The sequence below is a fragment of the Poeciliopsis prolifica genome, unplaced genomic scaffold (assembly GCF_027474105.1).
Source record: "Poeciliopsis prolifica strain line A6 unplaced genomic scaffold, Auburn_PproV2 SCAFFOLD047, whole genome shotgun sequence".
NCBI classification, from domain to species: Eukaryota; Metazoa; Chordata; class Actinopteri; order Cyprinodontiformes; family Poeciliidae; genus Poeciliopsis; species Poeciliopsis prolifica.
The window spans coordinates 4,248,880-4,276,154 of NW_026562422.1; the positions used below are offsets into that span (position 1 = coordinate 4,248,880).

Genomic DNA, 27,275 nt, shown 5'->3' on the forward strand with positions numbered 1-27,275 from the left:
GTCAGAGGCTTCTTCAAATTTGCTGCAACACAGACCGCTACAAAAGATCTTTCCTGCCAACAGCAATCAGCCATCTGCAATAACTCTTTGAAGAATCTGAATTGATGAGCTACAACATTCATTTTTACTTTTCGATCAAAAAAGTATTTTTGAATTGAATTTTGAATTTGAAATTTTCTTCCAATCCAGGCTTTACGTCAGAGAGAAGTTTTCCCATTTGGAGGACCGAAACTGACAGTTAAGGTAGGAGAAATATGATGTCGCACCAGCAGTGTTTTAAACATGTAATAGTGAACTTAGACTCGTTGGCCAGTAGGTGGCAGCATACGGAGTGATAAACAAGACAACGTGATACTTAGTCTCGTCCAATTTTTCTCACGCACCAAGTGCCATGGAAACGACGTTAGCGTTCTCAACCCTATAAATGACACTGACCTTCTGAATTCTTTCCCCTTTGCGACGGGACTTTTGAGAGACGCCTGAAGGTTTGCGCTTGTCAAGAAGTCTGCTTAGCAAAACTTGCTGAAGAAGCACTTGCTGAAGAGGCCGTTGGTTAACAAACTGCGAAAGACGGTTCCCGGCCAGGAGAAGCACCAACAGGGTGACCGGCTGGAAGGTTAAAATTGTTCTTCTGTTATTTCTAATAGACGAAAGGGAGTTATTACTAAGATATTAGTAACTTGTTCATTCTGTTTTGTGTTTTTCTGTGTTTTAAAGAAATTCTGACTGCCGTAGAGAAGAAAAAGCGTCAAGTAGCATTCTTTGCTAGCATAGACCTTTCTTAACTTAATGACCTTTCTTCTTCACTGAATTTCGCTTGAAATGTCAGGAATATTAAACTGTGGTGCAGTGATGTAATAAATATATGTATTTTACTTAATTATAGTCAAATTAGTTCAATTAACGTGGAATTCCTGGAAAATTAGCTTGTTTTTTGACCGTTATTTTTTTTAAATGCCATGACAAACACTCAGTTTCCATGGACACGGTAAATGGAATAGTTAAATATTTAATATTATTTAAAAAAAACATTAAAAATAGCATTTGCCATTATAATAGCTTATATTTTAATTTAGTTTCATTATTTTTTCAAGAAAAACAAACACATTCACAAACCTGGGTCATTGTATTGTTGGTATTTCAGTGTCCCCTCTAAACATTGCTTTGGACTTTTGTGAAGGTCTATATATTGAATTATACCTTTTTTTTTTGCTTTTATTTTCCTTCACAGCCCATACCATGGCGCTTCCAGAAGACGGATCCCCAATGTTGGAGGGACATCCAGACTATGGTAAGGATCACGGTAAGGTGTGGTCAAATGAAGTTGACATGGTTTCTGAAGATCATGGAGAGGTGTTGAGGTGTAGTTCACCTCCACAGTTTGTGGACTGTGCTACCAGCTTCAGTGGTAGCGCTCATACCAGCTCCAGTGAAGACTTGGTAGGTCATGCCGGTACTACTAGCTCCAGTGGTAGCTCTACTACCAGCTCAAGTGAAGACGAGGCTGATAATGAAGACCAGGATGACTTTATATCCCGACTTTGTTTTGTCAAGGTCCTTGTAGGAAAGCTTCAACAGTCATTGAAACATCTCAATTCGACGATTGAACAGCGGGGCTACGCTAACAGTAGTTCAACAGTGTACCATGCCAGTGCTGTGTCACAGCTGCTTGAGATTCTTCCCCCAAATTTCAAGTACATACAAGACATTGGGGTAGCACAGAAGCCTCAAGAAGACCTGGCTCCCTGTACTTCCCTTGAATTCACATTTGGACTTGACAAACAAGAAGAGCCCCTTTTGCCTCCAGAGAACTCCAGACCTATCGGTACCTCACAACATCATCAGGTAGGTTTGGAAGAGGACGGAGTTTCTTTGACTTCCAGCTGCACCCGGAGCACTACAAAGATGGTGGATGCTGCAGAGGAGGACAGCTCACCATCAAAGCTTAGTTTTGGTACTGTGCTTCCTTCCAGCTTTAAATTCACATCTGAACTTGACAAACAAGAAGAGCCCATTTTGCATCCAGAGGACTCCAGTCCTATTAGTGCCTCCTCACAACCTCTGGCAGGTTGGAAAAATTTAGTGGCTTCTTTGACTTTTGGCCATGCCAGGAAAACTACGAAGAAGGAGATTGATGTGAAGGAGGATGACCCAACATCAAATCCTAGTCATCAGGTAGGTTTGAAAGAGGATGCGACTCATGTGACATTTGTGACTGGTATAAACGGAAAGACAGTGGATAGTGACGGTGAAGAGCAGTTCCCAGCCAAGAGGACTGGGGACACTGTTACTGACTCCAACAAGTGGACCAGGGATTGTGATGATGAGTTCCCCTCAAAGCGGACCAGGGACACTGTTGCTGAAGAGGAGCCCCCAGCCAAGAGGAGTAAGGACACTCTTGCTGAAAAGGAGATCTCCGCCAAGAAGACCAGGGACAGTATTGGTGAAGAGGAGCTCCCCGCCAAGACGACCAAGTATAGTGATGATCCCAGTTGGGAAGAGGTCCTTCAAAGAATCGGCAAGAGGATGGCATGGAGATGTGGTAAAGAATGGGAGGACAAGCCCATTCCGTCAACCCCTCTGTTCATTCCTTACCGAAAGACAGACCATGAAGATCCCATTTTGTTATCCCCTGTTCTCAGTCCCTTACCAAGGACATCGTGTGAGGATCCTGTTTTGTCTTCCCCCGTCCTCAGTCCCTTACAAGAGACGATCCATGAGAATCTTTATCTCTCTTCCCCTGACTTCAGTCCCTCACAATTGACGCACTGTGAGAATCCCATTCTGTCACCCCGGGTTTTCAGTCCTTCACCATCAACACACTGGGAAAATTCAACTTTGTTATCTCCTGGCTTCTTTTTCTGGACTGAGCCTGAAGGGGACATAGAAGAGGAGCCAACACCTTCAACTTCTGGTGGAATTACAGCTAGAGTGAGTTCCGTGTGGTTTAGACCTCGCTATGTTTTGTCAAGTGACTCTGATTAGATTGGGATCCATTAAAACTGAAGACCTATGTGGGAAGTCACATTAGGACGTCATCATTTCTCTCTTTATCAGTCAATGGGTTTCTAGCAAGCCTGTGGAAGCCTTAGGTAGTGCTGTGCACCGGAGTTTTCTTAATCTTTGTGATTTCCGCTCAAATCCCCCATGTTTCAGGGGGAAATAGCGGCTCCTCCCCACGCGGTGCTCTCCAATATAGTAAGTTATTCTATCCTATTCCTCCACTAATCCGCTCTCCAAGTTTTTAATCTTTCAGGTTTTAGCAGCTCATCGTTGGATCCTTTTGTCGTTGTCCATGTGGTTCCTGTCCTTCTGGACCGCTTGTTTTTCATACTGCTTGTAAGTTTTTGCATTCCAGATTCACATGATACTGCTTGCCTACTGCTGGTGTTGGGGAACATCAGCTTTACTAAAGAAAATTAGAAATAGAAATTCACTATTAGTAATTTAGAAATTATTCAACCACGTAGAACTAAAATTTACATTAAGTGAGGACTGCTTGCCTGACAATATGTTGTATCAGAAACCAAATTAAAGCATCGGGACAATAAGAAATTAGAAGACAAAAGAAAACATCGACAGAATTTATGATTGAAGGATTTAATTAAGAACTTTTATTCAGACAGAACAGGATCGGAGAAAAGGAAATGGGGAGCATGTGGAGTAAAGTTTTACGTAGATAAACTATTAATCTCATGAAACAAATAGTTAATATGGCCAATAGCACGTTCATGTGTTACAACACAGAAAAATCACAAAAGAAGAAGTTTGGGTATTAAAAAATACTCAAACCAGTCTCTGATCCAGGTTCAGACTTCTGAGAACTCAGATTCTCTGATCATCCCAGGTTGGATCTCCTCAGCCTGTAATCCTCCACCTTCAACACCACCAGTCAGATGGAGGAAGATAAGAGAACCCAGTTGACAAAAAAAGTAAGAAAACGTATTTTCATTTTAAATATGGGTGAAATTGAGGTCAAATTTCAAAATTGTTCTTCTTTCTGTCCATGTATATTCTATTTGTTAACCCTTTTGTCTTTCCTTTGGATTTCATTTCTCTGTCAACTCATGTTGCCTGACGTGAGTTGACCAATAATTAAAGAAGAAGACCTGCTCCGCCTGCTGTTCTACTGGTTGTAACATACTGGGAAAGGGTGAGGACATGATGATGACTTGATCAGAAAGTCTCTTTCAATAATCCGTCATTTAGACAGAAATTAAGGAATGCGTGTCTGATCATGTGATGATTCTCCAGCTTCACTGAGACAAAACAACAGCAGTGGACCAATCAGAAGAGAGAAGACACAGAGGATTGAGGACTAAAAGGCAGACGATCCAGTGGCCCCAGGTTTACACCTCATCTGTTAGTACTAAATACATTTTTTACAACCTTAACTTTTCACCCATTTTATAGTTGAGATTATTTTCTTAATTGTTCAAGAATGAAACCTTGATTTTCCTTCCTTTTAGATCATACAGGCAAAATATTAACTCATTTTAATGTGCAAAAAGTTTATTTACAGTGAGCAACGCTAAAACACTTTTAGAGATACAGTACAGAAAACAATTCTCATTAAATTCCCCACTGTTTGTGACGCCCCTGTTGTGTCTTTTGCACATGACTCAAAGCAGTTCTATAACGCTTGCAGTCTTCTATAAAAAGTAGCTCTAGGTTTGGTTGGATTTTAACACATTTAATAGCAGCGTTAGTGCCAAAACAATTTTGAAAATTGTTTTATTTCTCGAATTGCAGTGGCATAATCACACACTGAAAACTTCCAGAAAGTTAGGAATTATGTCCAACGTTGTACACAATAACTGATGTGGTATTGAATGAGACTAAACCAATATTGTCTTTTGCGACAGATTCAGATTTAGAGGTGGTATAAAAAGCAACGTGGAAACGGGTCAAACAATGACGGCTGAGGAGCCGATCACTTTCAAACTCACACTCACCCCTCCTCCCGTCTGACAGACACCAGACACTGAAACCTCCTCACCTCCATCACTGTCAGGAACATAAACACGCTGAAGTGACTGGCTGAATTGTGTGCAGACACTCTGAGGGTGAGTTCTTGAGATTTACATCGGTTGGCCTCTTGTGCACTTTCATGATTTTCACTGTGACACGTGTTTTTGCTTGCTTCAAATGTTTTGTTACTTGTATTTATTTGTGCACACGTTCCTAAATTAGAGCCCTGACAATTGAAAGATTCAAAGCTGTTTGTGTCTCCTAGCTACTCGGAGCAGGTGGAGTGTGTCGTTTTCCAGAAGAGTGATCTGTGTGTGTGCAGGAACTACTGTGACTCTGCCCTGACGCTACGTCCACCCCTCAGGTTCATCATTTGTTTTTTTTAGATGGACAGTTCAAATGTTTGCGAAAACAAGTAAATGTACTTTAATGGGATTTTATAAAAGAGACCCAAACTAAATATATTATTAACAATGTCCCTTTTTTTTAGTATAATAAATCTGAAAAGTTTGAATTCTCCCCCCCCCCCCCCTCCAGCCACTCCCTCAACACTGACAGTATGTTGTTTTTGTGTATCTCATAAAGTATCAGTAAAAATCTATTGTTGTCAATGGCTTTAGGATATGTTTAAGTGAACAACAACAAATTCCCCAGGTCACATTTCTGGGAGTTTGCTCACCACTGTAAAAACATAATATATATATGCATTCCTAATATAAACGCAAAGCATTGCTGGGCAACTTGACAGTATGAAGGACTGCAAAATAGTACAGTCGAAGAAATCTTACACTCACAAGCCAACAAGGAAAATATACATAAATGTTAAATAATAAAGAGTCCTGTTACTCACAACACAACTACTCACGGCAGGAAGAGAATACAAACAGTTATTAACTTTTTTTTTACAGCCCATTAGCCAAAGCCATTCAGATAAAATGTTCTACCAGTGATGCTCGCCTCTCATCTCCCTCCTCGCATGATAATGGTACAGCCTCCCCTGAGTGGACGCGCCCTACGTCTGCTGTGATTGGCTGTTGAGGAGACCAGCCTTCACGCAGCGCCCTACGTTTGCTGTGATTGGCTGTTGGGGAGACCAGCCTTCACGCAGCGCCGCTGGTTGGAGCGTCACCTCGTCTCTCGGCGCGGATGCTGCGGCGCATGGAAGGCCTGCTACAAAACACACACAAGTCGCCACCGGCCGAAAAGGTTTGCTGCTACAAAATAAAAGGCAGAACTTTATAAGTTATGTGGGAAATTAAATGACCGTGTTTTCTTCCTTGACAGAGCTTTGCCTTTTGTAGCCGCAATTGTTTGTGGATCAACGGTAATGATTATGACAGGTAGCGGTACTTATTTTACCGACAAAAAATATATATATACAATTCTAAAAATGTTAGGGTTTGTTTGTTAGTTTTTTTATGGTTTAACTACGACATGAATCTTATTTGACCAGTTAATATTTAAGTTTTTGTGTAAATTCAGCTGTCTAAACCAACAACAGTCACCTAAAGAACATTAATTAGTGTTTGCAACGTTGCATTTTAAATTACAAGTCCGTCGTTTTTATTCCAGAAGCTCGAACGTAAATTGCGCCTCGCAAAATGAGATTAATTTATTTCCGTGTCTCCCTGAAAGTCCGCCATTCATTTCGAATCATGACGTAGCACAGCGTTTGATTTCATGCGACCTTTCTTGTGAAGGGGTTCATCGGACGTTTCAGTTCAATCCGCTTCGCTGACTTGACGCTGATGCTGCTGCGGGTGTGCTGGTCCCAGACCGGCCGGGAAGGTATCCATCTGGTGTGTGTGTGTGTGTGGTGTATCTGCTTTGGGAAGGGCCGTCCACGGATTGTGTTGCCTTCTGTTCCGGTCAGAAAGTAGCCAGAGCGCGGATTGGAGCAGCTGCAACAGGCCCAATCTGGAGGTATGTGCTGCACGCATTGGCGTTTTTATTAAGGCCAGCGGGCTGCAATCACCACCGGACACTTTTGTCCCCTCTTCCCTGTTCCCCGGCGGCTCCACGGCGTCGTTCACACCCTGGAGCTCAACCACACCTTCTCCGTCCGTCCAGACGGGCCGCAGGGTTTAATTAATGTCTGGCCACTTTATCACCTCACTGCGAAGAGGGAGCGCAGTGAGCCGCGCGGGGCTTGGAGTCCTGGATGCGGGGCCGTGCGGCTCATCATGATGGAGAGGGACCAGTTTCTTTGTGTCATGTGTCATCACTTTGACTACGCCTGGACCAAACCAGGCTAATCTGCATAATATTACAGGAATTATTTATAGCTTGAAAGTGGGAGCGGGGCGTTTTTTTTTCTTAATTATTATTATTATTTATTTACGCGTGTGCGTGCAGAAATGAAGTCAAAACCAAAAATAAAAGTCGGGCTTGAATTCGATCACATTTAAACGAATATTTATTTACAGTAAGTCGATTTCCTAACGTTCTTTAAAGAGGCGCGTTCAAACAACTTCTGCGTCACAACAATAACGCCAAAATAAGAAGTGAGATCACGGCGGAGGAACAGCGCAGCTCGACCCGACAGCGGAGGTTCTTGGCGGATCCTCCAGAACCTCTCCCACCATCAGGCGTCAGATCTGGAAGCGTGAAAATGAGTGCCATGCCTTGCGGTAAACCTGCCGCACCCTCAGACGCACGCGTCCCGGACTTCACGCAAGCGCGCATTGGCGGGGCACACGGCATCCCCACGCGTCCACGCGGCAGCTCCACGGCGTCATCCCCGCTGCAGATGATGCGCAGGGAAGGAGATGGGAGGCAGGCAGCCAGGGCGCAGGAGGAGCCCAGGAGACTCGCTGCTTTGTTTCTCATGTTTCATCGAGGAGCTTAACCTAAATTCAAGCAGGGCGGCTGGTCATTCCTCGAGTCAAGCAGAAAATGACATTTTTAGGAGGAAATTACAAACAGTGCACTATAAAAATGACTTTTGGACGGCAGTGAATTTTAGTCATCTTTTAAAATTGAATCAAATTTCAAACGTGCAACATAATTGTACAGTTGATGTGCCATAATGGTCAGAATCTAGTGACATTAACTACTAAATTTTGGTATTGAATTTTACTTTAGCCCTTTATTGAGAACTTTATTGACTTGCTGAAGTTAGGTGTTCAGTCATTTTGTCCTTTTATGTTTTTATGGCATAAATAATCATTTGTTTTCTAACTTGATGACTGCATTACCTGTACTAACTAACTAACTAACTAACAAGTAGCTAGTTCGTCAACTCTTGTTGAGATTTTGGTCGCCACGCCAAAAAAGACAGAAATGTGCATACACATTTCAGCTTTGTAAGGACATATTTGTCAGATTTATCCCAGTGCGATGCAGGTCATTGTACGTTGCTGTATGACTGGCTGTCCTTTTCCATATAATAATGGCCTTATTGACCCTTGTTCGCCTCATTGTGACCTACGACCGGACTCGGCTTCTTTCTGTTCCCGCTGCGTCACTGTGACGGTACGTCAGGTTTCAGGCGGTGACTGACACAGCCTTCTTAGCGCTGTGGCTGATGTCAGTCACAGCGTGACAGACCCATCGCAGAGTAGCATCCCAGAGCTTCTTCTCTCCTCGTTAAACTCCTCAGACTGTCTCAGAATGAGGTACCTCGTCTGGAGCTTTTTTTTTTTGGTCTTTCGGTGTAGTTGGACCAAGGTTGCCACACTTTTCACCAGAAAGGCGCTTCAACTCTCCCTGAACGCGTGTGCATTCCTCTCTTTGCAGAGCGATAGCCATGTCTTCCAGCTCAGCAATGGCGCGGATCCTGGTGAAGGGCGGCAAGGTGGTGAACGACGACTGCACGCAGGAGGCCGACGTTTACATCGAGAACGGCATCATCCAGCAGGTGGGGAAGGAGCTGATGATCCCCGGAGGAGCCAAAGTGATCGACGCCTCGGGGAAGCTGGTGCTTCCCGGGGGCATCGACACCAGCGTCCACCTGGAGGAGACCTTCATGAACGCCGTCACTGCGGACGACTACTACAGCGGCACCAAGGTAGCAGCCTGCAGGACAGAGGAGTGGAGGAAATTATGTATCAGTGGAAGACGTAGATGTTGATTTATGTATTTGGGGTATGAAGCTTTGAAATCTGGATTTTTGGTTAGCTGGTGTGATTTTGTCCACCAGATCCAAATGTTTTCCGTTGCTAATTTTGACCGAGATGTCGGTGATGAATCGTGCTGATCGTACTCCTGGATTGAATGCCCTACTGTAGCTACTTTAAGGAGACCTTTTCAGACTCTGTTAAAACTGAAACACAATCTTGAACAAATCTTATTGATTTTACACTTATATTGAGTTTTCTATTGCAAAATGCACTCAGCACAAAGCTTAAACTGACTCTAGTAAGGCTGTGGTATCGATACTTGAGAAGAGATCATTATCGTCGATATCTAATGTAGACAACTAGACGGTGATATTTATGTCAATTTAACCAAATCACATGAGCAGCTTGAATGACGGCTTGAATTTGGCAGCGGTTTGACTTGCTGATACGTCACTTAGCCACTTCAGATTTCCGTCTAAGAAATAGAACCTTTTGGATACTCCAAAACAAAGACAAAGTGATTACAGTTCACATTTTTTAAGTTCAGCCTTTTGTTATGCGGTCAGCAATGTTAGCATGACTTACTATGTGTTACCACTTCCAGTGAGGATGTAGCAATCAGTCAAAAGATGCTCATCCCCGTGTAATAGTCTAATTTTCATAATTGGCAATACACACAAAGTTGTAAGGGACGCTACGGGAGAGAAAAATAAAACTATTTGTTTCTTGAAGAGGAGTAATAAATAAAATGCGTTCTTTCCATTCTCAAGTCTCAAAAATCCTCTTTATTCTAAATACCACTCAGGAAACGCTTTTGCACCAAAGAGTGTTGTTGCTTCTATCTGGCTGAAAATTGTTATTCCTGATTGGTTCCTGTTGATCAGCAGTGCAGACAAAGAAATGAATGAAGTTACAAAAAAAGTAAGTCGGTGCTTTCCTGTATCAAGTCGTTGAGTTGTTCTTTGAGAGAAAGAAAGAAAGAAAGACAAATCAGATGTCTCCTTCTCCCCTCGCCGTCCATCATGACTCGTCACTTTGTAGCATTTTATGACAATGAGAGCTGAAAGGCGACGGACGCTGAACGTCGAACAAACCCACAGACGCTTACAACCGTTCCCTCTCCTCCCTGCTCATGCTCCCCTCTCTCGTCTCCTCCCTGATGCCACTGGAAAAAAAGAAAAAAAAATAGCCTGGGGACAATTGTAGCTCGCTAGCTGTCTCCATGGATACCGAGGGGCTGCTGCAAAGACTGCCGCAAATCTTTTCACTCACGCTATTGTGCCGAGGAACAATGGTCCTCAGACACACACCCCTCTCCTTTTGCCGTCCTCCTTCACAGTCCCTCTGGGGTCAGCTGACAGATGCTCATTGAGGCAGGCACTCAAACACAAAAACTCGCTCTGTCCTCAGTGGTTGGCGTTATCCAGCTTTACTGTAGTAAATCTACTTCAAGGGGCTGGAAAACTATTAAGTACTGAGGTCGTAAAGTAATAACAGTAATTGGTTTCAATAGCTCATGATTGGACCATGAGGAGCCATCAGGCTGGTGTTTTAACTACTGATAGATTTATGCTTCACATATAAGGGGTCAATGTCAAAGTTCTTAAGGCTCATGGTTTGGGATGAGGCTGTATTGCTTGTTAGATTGTGGTTCTGTAAATGTTTACTGGCTTAACAAGTGCATCTTTTCTGTAACGTTACATAATATATTTTATTCAAAACGTGCTTATGTCAGCATGTGACATGTTCATTTTGAACTGCAAATGAATAAAATAAACAAATAGATAAATATTAAAGGTTAATGTTTGACCATTGACCTTTATTTTATGAACATTAATGGTAATTTATACTGGTAATTTTACATTCTACTTTCTTATTTATGTTTAAGTTAATTTATGTCTTGAAAATATAGTTTCCATTCAAAAGATATATACTTTGCTTTTAAAGCATTTACCTTTTTACAGATTTAATTTTTTTTTCTGATTTATCGTGCCAAGTATGTCTCATGTACCATTTAGTTTGACTATCTATATATCTAGCTAACTAGATGGCTAGTTGGTTTATTAGCTAGCTGGCTAGTCAGCTCTATCTACAGATGACTTATTTGCTTAATAACTGGATAGCTAGCTGACTATCGTACTAGCTAGTCAGCTAGCTGACTAGCTAGCTATCTATCTAGCTGGTTAGCTAGTTTAACAGCTAGATGGCTAGCTGACTATTCATCCACCCAGACATATAAAAGGCTGTTTTTGGAATTTCCTCCAGGCTGCTTTAGCTGGCGGTACAACGATGGTGATTGGACATGTTCTGCCAGAGAAGAATGAGTCTTTGCTGGAAGCGTACGAGAAGTGCCGCAGCATGGCTGACCCCAAAGCTTGCTGTGACTACTCTCTTCATGTTGGAGTGACATGGTGGGGACCTAAGGTACACAACTACCCAACCCCCTTTCTTAAAAATATGTTTTCAACCTTCTTCAACATTGAACACTTTGTGTCTACTCAGTATTGTGCAAATTTGTCAAATAGCTAAAGCAAGCTGTGTTACGGTACCTTTTAAAAGTATGTAATTAATACTCTGCTATATTTTTTTCACATTTTGGCCATTTACATCTGCAGACCTTCACGTTAAACAATGTCAAGTTGTCCCAAATGTTACATGTGGCAGATAACTAACAGTGCACCTACAGCCATCCAATCAGATTCTGGCCCACTTATTTTGCAAAGAAGAATGGATGCAGTTTTCAATCTCTAAATGTGCAAAAGTGTTGTTGGCTCCTATGCCCATTCATCAACACCTGGACTATTTTCTTGCGTGCAGGTGCGAGATGAGATGGAGAAACTGGTGAGAGAGAAAGGAGTGAACTCCTTCCAGATGTTCATGGCCTACAAGGAGACGTTCATGCTGAGGGACAGCGAACTCTTCCAGGCCCTGCAGCACTGTAAGGACATCGGGGCCATTGCTAGGGTCCACGCTGAGAATGGGGAGCTGGTCGCCGAGGTCAGGAGGAATCCATGTGTAGAAGGACACAATACCAGTATCACTAAACACTGATCATTTCAACATATAGATATTGGAACAGTTTATAATAATAACTAAACATGTATGCGCTGTCTTGACTTCTCAGGGTGCGAAGGAAGCGTTGGACCTTGGGATCAGTGGTCCGGAGGGAATTGAAGTCAGTCGACCTGAAGAGGTAGGAGACTCAAAATGAACCAGCCACTGTCTTTAGACCTGAAATAAAATAAGTTTTCACTCCTCTTGTATGGTCAGCAATATCAATAAACTCTCTGTAAATAGACTTTTTCTTACAGAACACGGTTTCTGCAACCTGTGGTGCCAGAGCCAAATTTTACACTTCACACCCTCCACTAGGGTGTGGCTAATAATGTGTTTTCATGCAATATTAACAATCTTAATCAATTAATTTAGCCATTATGTTACCTGGAAGTCCAATGAGATACAATCTCTTTTACTGTATTTCTAAACCTGTAAAGAGTTTAGATAATTTTGGGCTTTATTGTATGTTCTTTTGAACTTTTTGTTGTTTACTTATTGGGTTTTAATATAGACTTAAAGAAAATTAATTCATTATCTCTTTGTAAAAATTTCCTGTTTTTTCTTTTTTCTTAAACCAAAATAAATTGAAATAAAAACGATCACTATTTCATGCAAGCATGAAAACAATTTCTGGAGTCTGAATTTATGTGTAAAAAATAATGGGTTTTTTTGGGGGGTCAAATAGTCATTTGAAATTCTGTACACTAATGGCTCTCAACTCTTGTGATAAATTGACCTCAAAGTGGTGCATAAGCGTGAAATTGAACCAAAATAGACCACAGTCATAGTGAAAAATGGTGGTGTCTGCATTATAAAAGAAAAGTCATAGATGCTTTTGTAAATTATTGCAGCAGAACAGAATAATTTGACTCATTGTGTGGTTTGCAGCTGGAAGCAGAGGCAACGCACAGGGCAATCACAATTGCCAATAGGGTGAGTTAAACTTTGGCATTAAAACGGTCTCCAGAGCCCGACAGAGGTGCCGGGATTGCTATGAAAATATATTTGTGCTCGTTCTTCTGCAGGCCCACTGCCCAATCTATCTCGTCAATGTGTCCAGCATGTCTGCAGGCGATGTGGTGGCTTCAGCCAAGATGCAAGGTTGAAACCCGCTCGCTTCCAAATTGCGCGTCTGCAGGCGTCCTACTCTCAGGCCGTGAGCATGTCCTTGTTTTTCCTTTCATTTCGTTCGCCCGCAGGTAAGGTTGTCCACGGAGAGACGACCACGGCCCACGCCGTCCTGAACGGCATGCAGTACTATCACCTGGACTGGTCTCACGCAGCCGCCCACGTCACGGTGCCTCCTCTCCGCCTGGACCCCAGCACCCCGAACTTCCTGATGAGTCTGCTGGGAAAGTGAGGAAACGCCACACACTTACAATCGCAGATGGCGTTTGTTTCAGCGACTAAACTGTCGTTGCCTTCCTCACTCCCGCCACAGCGACACTCTAAACATCCTGGCGTCTGATCACCGTCCGTTCACAGTCAAACAGAGGGCCATGGGCAAGGATGATTTCACAAAGATCCCTCACGGCCTTCCAGGCGTTCAGGACCGTATGAGCGTCATCTGGGAGAGGGGGGTGGTATGTGTGGCTCTTTTTGTTCCTGCTTTGGCAGCCAGAGAACTTTCACAAATAGAAAATCCAATTTCAATAGGGGAATAAAAACAGATAATAATAAAACATGCTCTTTTTACAGCATTTGCCCTGTAAAAAGTTCTTTAATTTTTTATTTATTTATTTTTTGTCAGAATTTAGTATTAAGTGTCTGTGCATCGTTAAAAAGTCAATAATTAACACCACAAAATGTTTTAAATTAATTTTAAGTATGTAAACCTCTATGGAAATGAAAAGATTACTTGTGACTTAAATCTGCCAGCCTGAGTGGATAAACTGTAAATGCTCTCATAGGTTCATTCAGCTTTCAGTTGAACCTGTTCGACAACACAAACTTATAAAAAGGAACATAACAATTATTATCAACATAAGTGACTAGCCCATTAGAGTGGCTTAGTCAAAGTCTGGAATTCAGTTGAGATGGTGTGGCTTTTACAATAGCAGAAAACCGTCCTGTGGTGCTGAATTACAAGATGTGTGTGTGAATCAGGAAGGTCAGGATATGATAATATAAAAGACTCGATTTTTTTCAGGTCAGTTAAGGAAACTTCCTTCCTGTAGCAGATAAAAATCATAATTTGAAAGCTGCTGTTAGTATTTGCTCAGGCTTTCTTTCTTTGACATTAAAATTTGCTTACTGATCTGAAACGATCTCAGAAATCGATTGTTTCCAAAGCTCCTTCCATGTCGACCTTTAAATTTTACAAACCTTATTTTTGTTTTACCGGGCAGGTTGGAGGCAAAATGGACGAGAATCGCTTCGTTGCCGTCACAAGCTCTAATGCGGCCAAGATTTACAACCTGTACCCCCGGAAAGGCCGGATCATCCCCGGAGCAGATGCTGACGTGGTGGTCTGGGACCCCGAGGGATCCAAGTATGAAACCTGATCCACACACTCATCGACCGGCTTGCAGCTTTTATCTCTGAGCCCAATCAAGCCTTTGTCTGACTGAACCGGGTCGTCTCTCTGCTGATGTCTGCCTGCAGGACCATCTCAGTGGATAACCAGTTCCAGGGAGGCGACGTAAACTTGTACGAAGGTCTGCGCTGTCGCGGCGTCCCCCTGGTCACCATCAGCCGCGGGCGTCTGGTCTATGAAAACGGCATGTTCACATGCGCAGAGGGTTCTGGGAAGTTCTGCCCTTTGAGGACTTTCCCAGATTACCTCTACAAGAAGATGGTTCAGAGAGAAAAGGTAAAACTTTAGCAGCGTGAATATTTCTCTCGTCGGCGTGGTTACTGACAGGTTTTCCTGGTTTAATTTGTCCATTTTTGCCGATGCTCTTGTCCTGCCAGAGCCAGGCGGTGAAAGCTGTCGAGCGGGAGCCCTACAACGGCGATGTTGTTGCCGTGGCGAATTCAGGAAAGAGGGACGCGGGTGCTCCGGATCTGGACACCCCAATCCGCCCCTGCACCCGTCATGGCGCCGTGAGGGACCTCCACGAGTCCAGCTTCAGCCTGTCTGGTGAGACTCGGCGTCGAACAAGCCTTTGCTCTGTGGCGAAATGAGTTTGATTTATTTTAAGCAATAAATGGATGTCGGTACTTCTGGTCATCGTTTAAAAACGACCTGCCGAGGGCGCTGTAGAGCCCCCTGGAGATGTCTGCACTCTGCTTAAACTTTTACTTTTTGAACTCAAAAGTCCAACTACAAGGGATTTATTTCTAACTTTGTTTAGTGAGTAGAGAAAAAGGGGAAAAGCAGACACACATGCACAAAAGCTTTAGGTCTCTGACACATTACGCAGTCCCTGACATGCAGTTAAAACCCCTTGAACTAAACCAGGGGCAGTTTCAATCTTCATCAATCTGCCTACAGGTTTGAAACCTGAGAGAAAACAGATTCTGACTTGTTTTGTGTTTTTTTGCTGCTGAACTCACACGATTCCCCCGTCTCTCCACGGCTGCAGGTGCTCAGATTGACGACAACATTCCAAAGAGATCCTCGGCTCGGATCCTGGCTCCTCCTGGAGGGAGATCCAGCGGGATCTGGTAACCGGTTAGATGAAGCCCAGCGCGGGGGAAACGTACGGCGGAGCAAGGCGACTCATCTTTCTTTTGAAGCAAATCGACCGAGTCACATTTTGCTTTTTTTTTTTTTGCTGTCATTCAAGACGATAAAACAGTATCCATGTCAATTTTCTGAATGAGAAACGTTTGTCACGTGGTAACAGCGACCAAAATTCAGTCAAAAGGTAACCAAATATAAAAGCAGCATAAAAAAAAAAACGATTTGCTGTTGAGTACCTTCAGTTTTTTTTTTTTTTTTTGGATGATGTTAGGGGAAAGCACTGTATCGTATAGTTTAGAAAACATTGTTTTTATGAAACAATTGTGTTACCTCACTGTAAGATACGACTTTTGCACTTGTGTCACGTACTATCTATATGCCTTTTCACATCCTTTAATGTCATAAGATGATTTTTACTGCGGGCCGTGGCGAGCGAATTGTAACTATTGCATATGTATCACAACAACTCGTAGGTTTTGATCAGCTGATGGAAGAAAAAGGAAAAATGACCCAAGCTCTCCTTCTTTTTAATTTGTTTTATTTGTATATATTTTTATGTTTGAATTGTTTCACATTCTAGGGATCAAAAAGACGAAGGACTTCAGACTAGCGTCTCAGTTGATGTTTACAGCAGGATGGGTTTCTTTTTCCACCCCACTAAATGTGAATGAACCTCTGCCGTGACTCTATTTTTCTTTTTTTTTTTTTTTTCTGTATGTGTGTGTGTGTTAAGATCGCTACTCTCATATTAAGCACAACTATTCGTTTTGCTTTTCTTTATGATCAGAAGTGTTTCCGCACCGAGCAAAAAGTCTCACCCAGATGGCCTTTTCAACACCTAACCCCCCTCAAATGAAAAGAGCGTAGACCACGACGCGTCAGTCATTTCTGTCCTGGTTCTTTTGGGGGCGGAGCTTAAATGCTCCCGCCAACACCCCCAAGCCAGAGTCACCACTGTGAAACATGTGGGGAAGTTGAAGCTTTTTCACAGCGTGTCGGCGTTGGGAAGTTAGTGCCAGGTGTCTACATGCCTTCAGATGTTAACAGTATGTATGATTGTTTAGTTAAAACAGATATGCACTAGTACTTCTGTTTTTTTTTGTTGTTTTTTTTAAGTTTTCTGCTCTTAGTTTGTAAATTTCACTCTTATAATTACACATGAATAAATCTCTTAGTACCGGGCTTTATCCTGTTTGTAAGCGGAAGCCGGAATACGCGCAGCTTATTGCTCTTTCCTTTCTATTTCTGTAGTCTTGGGATGCTCCGGTGGCTCTCGCAGTGTCTTTCCCCTCCCAAACATACTGTACACTGGTGCTGAACAATGTGTTGTCACATTGAATTCCTCTTGTTTGTTTGTTTTTTTGTCTTGCAGCTCTTTATCACATGATTTAAGTGCAAATAAACCACAGTGAAACCATGGCCTGCGTCGAAGCACTGATAAGGGCTGGATCACATGCTGGGCTTTCGAGTATTTTTGCTTCTCGCCGTTATGTTCACCTCAGACGCCTACAACACAAAATGTACTTTTGAAATATGTTAGAAATAGAAGTGATAAAACGCCTGTGAGGGAAATCAGAGACAAGATATTATTAGGAAAGCATCTTTTGTGCATATTTGCTCTTACTAGGTTATAAAATGATTTAAGTTTTATCTGGAAGGCATTAAACAAACGGCAGACTCCACTCATGTCTTTATTTGAGGTTTGCATGCACTCAGATCTGCACAACTCTTAAAGTCCAGCAGCATTATTGTAAGCAGCGTGATTATTTTCTTTTTCTGTTTTAAGATTGTTGTCTTATTCTATGACGCAATTTAAGGCAAGTTTTTGTCCTAAAAGTAAACTTTAAGCCACTGTTAGATGGAAGAGCTTGAGGCTAACTTAATGTGGCGGCAAAAGTGACTCTTGACCTCAATGAAAACAGTGAGATATTTATTTTTGACACGAGGATTTCTAACATTAGATACCAGTTCAAGAAAAACACCAAGCATTCCTTAATCACTTCCCTTGTGGAGATGGCCTGCTTGGAAAAAGAAAACTAAATATTGCATTCCAGGAAACAGCAAAAAAAAAAAAAAAAACTTCATACAAATTGTGAAGCAGCTGGAACTTTCATGGTGTTTTGCTGCAGCAGGACCTGATTAAAGGAATGCGTTCACCCAACAAGTCTTTAGTGCAAGATCCACCGCCGGCAAAGACGATTGCTTCCCAAAGTCCCTGCTGACCTCTTTCCGTCTGGGCATTGTCAACCTGTATGCTCCAGCATAGCAAACTGCTTTTGCAGATTTTTATTAATGATTAATTGTTCCTAGTGGTGCAGTTAGAGGCAGTGATGCTGCTGTTTCAAGCCAACAGCTTCTCCATTTTGTGCTTTTTGTTTGACGGATGTTAAGCTATATTTGTAACAGAAGAAGTTTGATTGAAATATTTTTAGAGCAACATAAAGGCCAGATTATTTGTATTATGTGCTGATAGAATCCACACACACACACACACCCCCCCACACACACACACCCACACACACACACACACACACACACACACACACACACACACAGCAGTAGGAACCAGTTCAACATAAGCTACTTGTGAGGCCTGACCTCTTGCGAACCTCTTGCATCGTGTCACTAACAAGCTTAAAATCCAACCCGACACATCATGTGTCTCCTAGCAGAAACGGGCCAAAGTCCTATTTATAATAAGCCTTTTAACAGCATGGAGTCGGGCGCCTGCGCAGTAAGAGCCGGATTGTTGCAGGCTCAGACAGGGCGGCCCGTTACCAAGCACTGCACCGCGCTTTGCCATAAGGACTGCTGCTGCCAGCCAGACAACACGGAACACGGTGAGTATCGGCACTTTTACCTCCCAGGGAGCGACTCGCCTTCCCTCCGGCTCCCTGTGTTGCGTCGGGGCGACGTGTTTAGACTTTTCCACCCTCACACAGAGGATGTTTTCCCCCGCGCTGACGGTCCTGAGGTATTCGGGGAGGCCTGTCGAGGGGGCCGCGAGGACAGCGGTTCCGGCGTTGCGGCGTTTTCAACCCTAAGGGGCTTCCAGCGTCAGCTAACGGGAGCGTTTATTGTCCTCGACAATAAACGCCCCAGGTTTTATTCGTAAACTTCAGCGGTTCTGCAGCTATTTTTTATTTTTACCCTCCAAGGCCCCGGGGCCCCCTACAGAGAATAGACTGACTTTGCTTTGGTGGCGCCGCTCATTCTTATTCAAAGCAGCCGCTCCTGAACTGCGTCTCGGACATGTTCGTTCATTTGCGCTTCCGTTTGATCCCATTTGGTGTTGACCGCGTCAAGTGGTCGCGACGCAGCGCGAGCCTCAGGCTGGCACGCGCTCTGCTGAGAGGGCATTCGCAGTCCTGCGCCCCTCCGGCTTTAAACGTGACTCAGTTGTTTGAATAAAAGCGAGAGGACGCGGTGACACGGAGAGGTGACTCTGGGTGCGGGGAGGCGTGGAGGTGCTGCCAGATGTGGAAAGCTGCCATCCGTCTCCAGTCTGAAGAGGATTACAACACATCTGTAGATCACAGCTGGTTCACCATCAGGAATCAAATGCGTCTCCCACGGGCTGCTCGTGTTGGGTCCTTCTAGATTAAATCCTTTTTTGGGGGGGGGGGGGTTGCCACAAATTCAGATCTGAAAAGTGTGGTGTGCTTTGTGCATTCGGCTACAAGAGGAATATTTCCTCTTGATTTATCCAGAGTGTTGCTGTTTTCCTCAGGAAGGGGATGGCGGTGAATGTGTACGCCACATCCGTGTCCATTGACAACCTCAGCCGTCATGACATGCTCGCATGGGTCAACGACTCCCTGCATCTCACGTACACCAAGATCGAGCAGCTCTGCTCAGGTAAGCTCGAGCGAGGGAGGAAAAAAAAAGGAAGAAGAAGAAGAAGATTCTCCAGCATTTTCATTGATCTAACAAATCTATCTGTCTGTCTTCAGGAGCCGCTTATTGCCAGTTCATGGACATGTTATTTCCGGGTTGCATTCTTCTAAAGAAGGTCAAATTTCAAGCCAAACTGGAGCATGAATTTATACACAACTTCAAAGTCCTTCAAGCAGCTTTTAAAAGGATGAGCGTAGACAAAGTAAGTAGCCTTCATCGCCTAGTTTCATGTTGCAAACCTAATACCGCAATACGACAGCGTACGAGGGCCATACTTCAAGAAAAATTACAAGAATAGTCATAAAAAAATGATGAGAGTAAAGTATTAATAATGTGAGAATAAATCCGTCTGACAGTAAAGTCATAATATTTCCAGAATAAAAATATTATGAGGAAAAAGTCAAGCTAATACGCAGGGTTTCCCCCAGAAAACTTGCTAAGCCCACAGCATCTGGCTGGCTGCCATGTTTTTCAGTTTAAAAATGTTTAAAATTGACAGGAAATTTGAAAATATTATTTGATTGTTATGCATTTTGGGGAGACTGGAAGATTAAGACCTAAACACCAACTATAAAGTAAAAAAAATAAATAAATAAAAATAGCCAATTATTAAGATAAAACTGATAAATTATCAATGCTAAGCCTGGTGGGGGCACAAACAAAGCCTGGTGGCCCGCCAGGCTTATAATACACTGAATACGAGAATAAAGTCATAATATTGTGACAATAAAGTTGAAATAACATGAGATTAAAGTCATGATATTTTGTAATATTACCAGAATAAAGACTTAAAACTGTGACTTTATTCTGATATTGTTCTGATTTTACTCTCATGCTATTTCAACTTCATTATCATAATATCATAACTTTATTATTCTCGTAATCTTATTTTTGTTTATTTATTTTTTCCCAGCATGGCCCTCATTCTCCGCCGTATGCTGCGGGTCAAAAATTGGAGTCTCACACCTTGAGACTGACAGAGATGGTTTTGTTTCCCCTCTCCAGATAATCCCAGTAGAAAAGCTCGTCAAAGGAAAATTCCAGGACAACTTTGAATTCGTCCAGTGGTTCAAGAAGTTCTTCGACGCCAACTACGACGGGAAGGAGTACGACCCCATGCTGGCGAGGCAGGGGCAGGACGTGGCCCCCGCCCCCAATCCAGGTGATCACTTTATCCACAAACCAAAGAGAAACCCAGGTAAACCAAACCCCTCCTGGCTTTGCTGCACGGCCTTGCTGAGCTTTTGGATGGCTCAAAAGCGCTCGCTGTAAAGCAAGTGTTGTGAGCGGCACGATTCACAGGGCGGCGGGCTAACCTCACAGCTCGGCATCCGCTGACCTATGACACTGCGGGGGCCGCAGCCGACACCGCAGTGCATAGAGGGATGCAGCCACACTAACGAAGATGGTCCACATCCTTGCCCCTTTTCTCTCTCTTTTTTTTTTGGTTCAGAAAGGCTGAAACGTGAACAAAAATGTCGAATATTTCCACCTGGATTCTTCATCACACAGCTGATGCAACTGAAGAATCGTCTGAATAAATTCGAATATGATTATAATATCATTTAAAAGTTATTCTAGTGAAGGGGAAGCTCTGTGGATTCAATGTAGATATGAGGTTGATATACTTCAAATGATTATTTAAGACAGTTTTGATGATTACGGCTCACAGCTAAGAAAAAGCTAAAATTCAGTTTCTCTGGAAATTTTATTTTATTTTATTTTTTACACAGAATATAAATTTTTGATCTAGAAATGTTGGCCCACTTAAAGTATGTCCCTGTACTGGACAGTATATTTACTAAATTAATTTCACAACCTCTCAGCAACAGTTGCCCAATAGTTCAGGTTAGTTTCTGACATCATCTGAACTGATGACATGAACTTTAAAGCCTGTAATGGTATTTTTGACACTGAGGTCAAGACTCAGGTAGTTTGGAAAATAAAATCAAGTAAAGTAGTAATATTGTGAAGGTGGCTGGGAAAAAAAGGATTAAGTCCTATTTTTTAATATCAATATTAAGATATATAATGTACTTTAGTCTAAAAAGAGGACTAGGAAGCGCTTCTGTTAACATCGGCCCAACCTGTTTTCTCCTTTCCAAACTCTTAAATTAGATGAAAATTACATCCCAATCTTCTTATACTGATGGGTTGGTCCAAATGGTTTTCCACTTGGATCCACTTCCTTTGAGGATGTCTCCAACTGGCACTCACTGAGAGTGTCTGTAATCAGAACTGTGACGATAATAATAATAATAATAATAATAATAATAATAATAATAATAATAATAATAATAATAATAATAATAATAATAATGGAGGAACTGGGTTCCGGTTTAAGAAAGGAATTCAAAAAATTGTCTTTGCTTACAATGTAGTATTTATTCATTATGAAATGTTCAGATTTTTTTGAGAAACTCAATTTTAGGTCTTGATTAGCTCAAAATCCTTGAAAATGTAAAGAACCGAAGGCTTCAATTCAATTACCCGAATACATAAACTTTTAAATGATATACTCCTCTAATAAATTGAGATGTGCCTACACTGTTCCTAAAGCTGGTTTGATTGACCAAATTTAAGAAAAGCTGCTTTCGGGTCACTAACGAGCTCGGAGCAGAATTGTTCTGTTGCTTGAGCATCATGGGAAACAATCTCCATGAAGCTGCAGTGTGTCAAAAACCAGCTTTGCAACTCTGTCACTACGTAGCTGTGTGGGTGGAAATAGGCAGAATTATGACTGCACTTGTTTTCAGAACCGTAGTTATGCGCGTCGGCATGTTTCTGTCTTTGAGACGTCAGCACTTTTAGCTGTTGTGCACTTGAATCGAAGGCGCACAATTTGGCTCTTCAGTTGTCATAATGAAAATGGTGAAAATTGTTTTCCGTAATGCGACATCTCAAAGGCACATCATGCTGCTGTAGAATGTGCTCGATCTGTCGCCACTACTGCTACAGAGCTCAAGTGTTGTGATCTGACTGCTTTTGAAAGAAACGCTGAAGAGTCTCCCCGCTGTCTCTGGTAACTCCAGGACCGCAGCGAACGTCTCCAACAGTTCCTAAAAACATGCCAACACCACAGCGAGTCCAGCACAACATGCCTGCCATCAGGAAGAATCCGTCTTTGTCCAGAAACGGGGGCAGCGACGCCGAGATCATGGAGCTAAATCAACAGGTACAGACAGTTTTTTTTTTTCTCTCCACCCTTTTTGCCTCAGGAGGAAAAGTACATTTGTGTCAAACTTTGGTTATATTTGTAAAAAAGAAAGAAATTGTTCTCTACTGATGACACCAGGCATTTTTTATTTTTTGCTGCTGGAAAGAAAGAGCTAAGAAATAATGCTAAAAGATTTATGACAGTCTGCTGTTCTCCACTGATGCGCGTTTCCCGACAGCTCCGCACCGTAGTTGGTAAAGAAAAAACAAAAAAAATAGGAGAATCGTGACGTAGAACGGAGCTGCGAACCAGACGTGGATCAGGATCAGAGAACCCGGCGGTGAATAGTGAAAAATCAATGATCTAATCAAATGATGATTAAGCGGCACAGCAGGTGATTGACATGATGAGTGAAGATCGCTGGTGGTCAATACAAACGACACAATAAAACCAGCAACAAGAAAGAAACTAATAAACCAATTAACCAAGAGAGGATCATACCAATCAGAGAAAACTAAATGGAAATGATTGAAGAAAAGAATGCAAGAATAAACTAAAAAACTAAATTAAATACAGAGGAATAAACTGGTATGGCAAGACCTTTTTAGCAATAATTAACACAGAGGGCTGTATCGCACGAATAAACAGTGTTTTCAGATAAAAGGTAAAATAACAGTATTGAAATGCAATGGGTTTGTTGAGACCACATCTAATACTTAGAAGAAATATATTTTACAGACAATAACAGTAAGGAACTTATCACTTATTTATGTTTTTAATTAGATTTTATTTGATATATTTATTTCTTCAATATTACTTTTTATAGCAGTGTTAATGTCATGATGGTGGTAAGTGACTATATGATACTTTCAATCTGACTCATTAGGATTTAATTAAGAGTCTTGTTCTTTGTGGTTTCTGACCGGTAAAACTATTAATCTATAAATCAATAGACAGATCTATATAAAGATATAATCCATGTTTCTGTCCCATATTTATATGCCATTGAAAGGATCAGGAATTTTTGCTTTTCCACTGAAAGCTCTGGATTACACAGAGTGGCATTTAATGGATGATACTCTGATGTCCTATTCTCCTGAAGGCAGCACGGAGTTGCATCACCAGAAACTGACAAAAACACTGAAGAGAAGAAGAAAAAAAAGTCACATTTACTGCCAGAAATAAGCGCAAATATCACAAATATTTCCAAATTAGTACCACAAACACTTTGATTTTTATTGAAAAAAAATTCCTAAAAGAATCACAAAATCCTGGAGGGACTGAAAAGATGTTCAATAATGTTATTTAATTCTAATAATTCATTGATATTTGTTAGGGTTAAAACCTGTTGAACATACTTAACAAAGACAGAAAAGACAAAAGAGTCGGTATTCTTGCTACTCGCAAGGAGAACGGACAGAGATGTGCTTCAGTTACAATCTCCTACCTCTCTGAAGCACATTTGTCCGCCCCTCACTTTTATTGTTTTCAGGATCCCTAATCACAAGGACGCTGTATCTCTAAAGGGAGGGAAAACAACTCATCACACAGTTACAGTGCCTGTTCTCATTTCCTAACTAAGTGTTAGATACAAATACAAATACAAATACAAATACTCAGGACCAGGAGACTACAATGCCCCTGGGATTGATCTGTGTTTCCTCTATCTTTGAAGCAATGATTCTGTCACCTCAGAGACAGATGGCCAGGGCGACATCCAGCCTGACAGGAAGAATGGGTCGTTTGCATACAACCCAAAGTCTCGGGAACTGAACTTTACGACCCCAGAGAGACAACAAACAACTGTAACCTCAGGAGATGCAAAGACAGTACCTTGAGAATGTGTGATGTGTTTGTCACTCCTATGCAACACAATTATCTTGCATGTGATAATCTCGTTCCGGACACATCACAGTAACAGTTTTACAGCATTCCAACAACTCAACAAAACAGAGCACTTCCAACTAAGAGATAACACTTCAGGAAAACACTGTCTCTGCTTTCTGAATCAGAGCAAATCAGACAATATAGAAACATTCTTAATCCTATAATGAGATTAACTTAAAAGAAAGCATAAAATAAAGATACATTATAAAGATTAAATGAGAATAACAAATATTTGATTAATTATATCACAATTTCTCCAACAATATTTTAGCAGTTTGCGATCAGGTTTCATCAGTACGTTCTGGCACAGCCGGCCCTTTCATGATCTTGATTCGGCCCAAAAACGAAAGCGAGTTTTTGACGCCCCTGGTCAAAACCTTCAGCATGTTGTTTTGTCTCCCTCAGTTGATGGAGCTGAAGCTGACAGTGGACGGTCTAGAGAAAGAGAGAGACTTCTACTTCAGCAAACTACGGGACATTGAGCTCATCTGCCAAGAACACGAGAGTGAAAACAACCCTGTGCTCAGCAGGATAATTGACATTCTCTACGCCACAGAGGTACCTCTACCATTAAGACTGATGATGCGTTTTGGTTTTGCTGATCTGTAGCGAAAGCAAACATTTCCCAAATGTCTTCCGTCGTCAGCGGCTACGCTGTGACTCATCCGACTTCGTGACGTATTTTGCAGCTACTTGGAGACGAGACGATTTTGGTTGTTTTCAATTCAGTCAAGAGAAAACGTAAATCTGAAAGATGTCAATGTTTTCTGTGTGGCAGGAAGGCTTCGCCCCTCCGGATGAGGACGACCTCGATGAACAAGGTCACCTGGACCAGGACGAATACTGAGCTCCCTCCTCCACCGCCCCTGCTTTTCTTTTTGCCCCTCGGGTTTTTCTACTCTCTGCACGCTTTTCTGGCATCACTCCTCCTCATTCCTGCTCTCTGTCTGTCTCTCTTTCTTTCTTGCTCATGTGTATATCTGTTGCTAACCTGCCCCTCCGCCCTCCCTTCCTGTCTTAGCGCACCTGCTCCATCTTATCATTTCCCGCTCCTCCTTCCCTCCACGTACACAGTAACAGCAACGGTAAACCTACGACAATAACCCAGTGGTTTTAGCATGAGCGATGCACAAAAAAATAAACTGGAACAAGAGGAGTTACAACAAAAGCTAACTCTTTCTGTAAAGATTAACTTTTATTTCTAAAGTAAAAGCTTCTTTTTTTGTTCTTTTTTGTTCTTGAGTTATTTATTTGCCTTTATGTTGATACTACTGTTAGAGCACAGAGCAACACAGTGCCATCATGACACTCTTTGAGCCACTAAACCTGTAATAGAAGTGACTTGTGAGTAACTTTCTTTCTTTCTTTCTTTCTTATTTATTTAACTTATATTTTATTTCTGTTGAATTTCTGTAGCAGAAATACTGCAAACCTGCGGTATGTGAAAAGAGCCGAGGGCTCCGGTTTGCTGAGTTGTCGTTTTGTTTTCATTTAGAATTTTTTTTTTTGCTGCTGCTGGTTTTAAGCATGTGAAAATGCTGAAGGAAGTTGTTCGGTGCGGTGACTTCAGAAAAGTGATCATTGCTCTGCAAATATTCCTTATTGATGAGCATCATATCTGAGCATGAGAATGTTACACAGTGACTGTGAATGAGTGATATTTTGTAAATGTGCTTTGTGTGAAGATTTTGTAAGTTGTCTCAAGAAGATTCTGGTTTATCCCGACAGTATCCTACGGGCTAACAATGCACTAGCCTTTAAGCTTAACCTGCAGACTAAAAATATGGTTATGTAGCAGTTTACAACAATCAAACATGGACACATTTTCACATGACAGATTGTTTTTTGTTTTTTTACTTCTACTGCCGAAATTGTTGTGTTTTTATGTCTAATTTGCGGAAAAAGTTGTCCAAAGTTTTAGTCCCGTCTGAAGGAAAGTAGTGATCTGTGGTTAGTTGGCTGGCTGTCAACGACGACGCCTCCTTTTCCTTCCCTAAGCTGTTTTTAAAATTTGCAAACTGGCTGGAACATGCATTCATCGACCATGTCCACAGAACAATCATCTTTTGAGTTTTCAATAAATACACGGTTGTTGAACAATGTATTTGTCGTCTCTTGTCTGTAAATTTAAGCTACGCGCTGCCGGCACAGATTAGGAAACAGTTTCCACTGTTTCCAGAGGAAGATTGTACATTTTAACACAATCTAACATTATTAATGATTGCGCTGTATTTAGTTGTGGAGCTGCAGTCATGTGAAAAAAATCCAGGACGTTATGACATTAACACCAAACAAAAGACATTTTGAAACCCGTTGAAAAACATAATTGCAAATATTACCAGATAAAAATTGATGTCCGCTTCCTCCTTGTACTTTTCTTTAAAACCCAAGCTTTATTTTTGTATTCTTTTTCGACACGTTTGCCTTTGAAATAGAAAAACTAAAGATCCCTTTCCTTCCACTTTTTAGTCTTTGATGGGAATGCATCAAAATGTACATTACTTTGTATTCTCTTTGTGTGATTTGCAAAGCTCAGCTTTAGTTCCCATTCGCTTTTTAAGAGACAAAACTGCACTGGCACAACACCCTGCCCTCACCAAAACATGCTGTCTGTTCC

At 41.9% G+C, this 27,275-nt stretch overlaps 3 protein-coding genes across 9 annotated transcripts; all 3 read left to right on the plus strand.

Moving 5' to 3' along the window:
- Positions 1-364: 364 nt before the first annotated feature.
- Positions 365-6,091, plus strand: LOC129377316 (uncharacterized). Of its 4 annotated transcripts, none has more exons than XM_055057181.1 (8): positions 365-616; positions 1,232-3,339; positions 3,808-3,932; positions 4,085-4,153; positions 4,255-4,362; positions 4,866-5,066; positions 5,237-5,335; positions 5,963-6,091. In XM_055057181.1, the coding sequence occupies exon 2, from the start codon at positions 1,240-1,242 to the stop codon at positions 2,983-2,985; it is 1,746 nt and encodes a 581-aa protein (XP_054913156.1). In that variant the 5' UTR covers positions 365-616; positions 1,232-1,239; the 3' UTR covers positions 2,986-3,339; positions 3,808-3,932; positions 4,085-4,153; positions 4,255-4,362; positions 4,866-5,066; positions 5,237-5,335; positions 5,963-6,091. The 4 variants fall into 4 exon arrangements, with proteins under 4 accessions (XP_054913156.1, XP_054913159.1, XP_054913158.1 ...); XM_055057184.1 differs by having other exon boundaries at positions 4,975-5,066; XM_055057183.1 differs by having other exon boundaries at positions 4,255-4,347.
- Positions 6,001-17,136, plus strand: LOC129377317 (dihydropyrimidinase-related protein 5-like). Of its 3 annotated transcripts, none has more exons than XM_055057186.1 (13): positions 6,001-6,177; positions 8,710-8,980; positions 11,298-11,456; positions 11,850-12,029; positions 12,157-12,225; positions 12,978-13,022; positions 13,115-13,190; positions 13,289-13,445; positions 13,531-13,672; positions 14,438-14,580; positions 14,694-14,901; positions 15,003-15,171; positions 15,617-17,136. In XM_055057186.1, the coding sequence occupies exons 2-13, from the start codon at positions 8,720-8,722 to the stop codon at positions 15,700-15,702; spliced, it is 1,695 nt and encodes a 564-aa protein (XP_054913161.1). In that variant the 5' UTR covers positions 6,001-6,177; positions 8,710-8,719; the 3' UTR covers positions 15,703-17,136. The 3 variants fall into 3 exon arrangements, with proteins under 3 accessions (XP_054913161.1, XP_054913162.1, XP_054913160.1); XM_055057187.1 differs by lacking the exon at positions 6,001-6,177 and adding an exon at positions 6,741-6,894; XM_055057185.1 differs by lacking the exon at positions 6,001-6,177 and adding an exon at positions 7,851-8,588.
- Positions 17,137-18,456: 1,320 nt separating this feature from the next.
- On the plus strand, positions 18,457-26,762 carry mapre3a (microtubule-associated protein, RP/EB family, member 3a). 2 transcript variants are annotated; one of them, XM_055057351.1, is made up of 7 exons: positions 18,457-18,557; positions 19,448-19,575; positions 19,671-19,816; positions 20,620-20,812; positions 22,647-22,789; positions 25,064-25,216; positions 25,437-26,762. In XM_055057351.1, the coding sequence occupies exons 2-7, from the start codon at positions 19,455-19,457 to the stop codon at positions 25,503-25,505; spliced, it is 825 nt and encodes a 274-aa protein (XP_054913326.1). In that variant the 5' UTR covers positions 18,457-18,557; positions 19,448-19,454; the 3' UTR covers positions 25,506-26,762. The 2 variants fall into 2 exon arrangements, with proteins under 2 accessions (XP_054913326.1, XP_054913327.1); XM_055057352.1 differs by having other exon boundaries at positions 20,620-20,776.
- Positions 26,763-27,275: the final 513 nt, after the last annotated feature.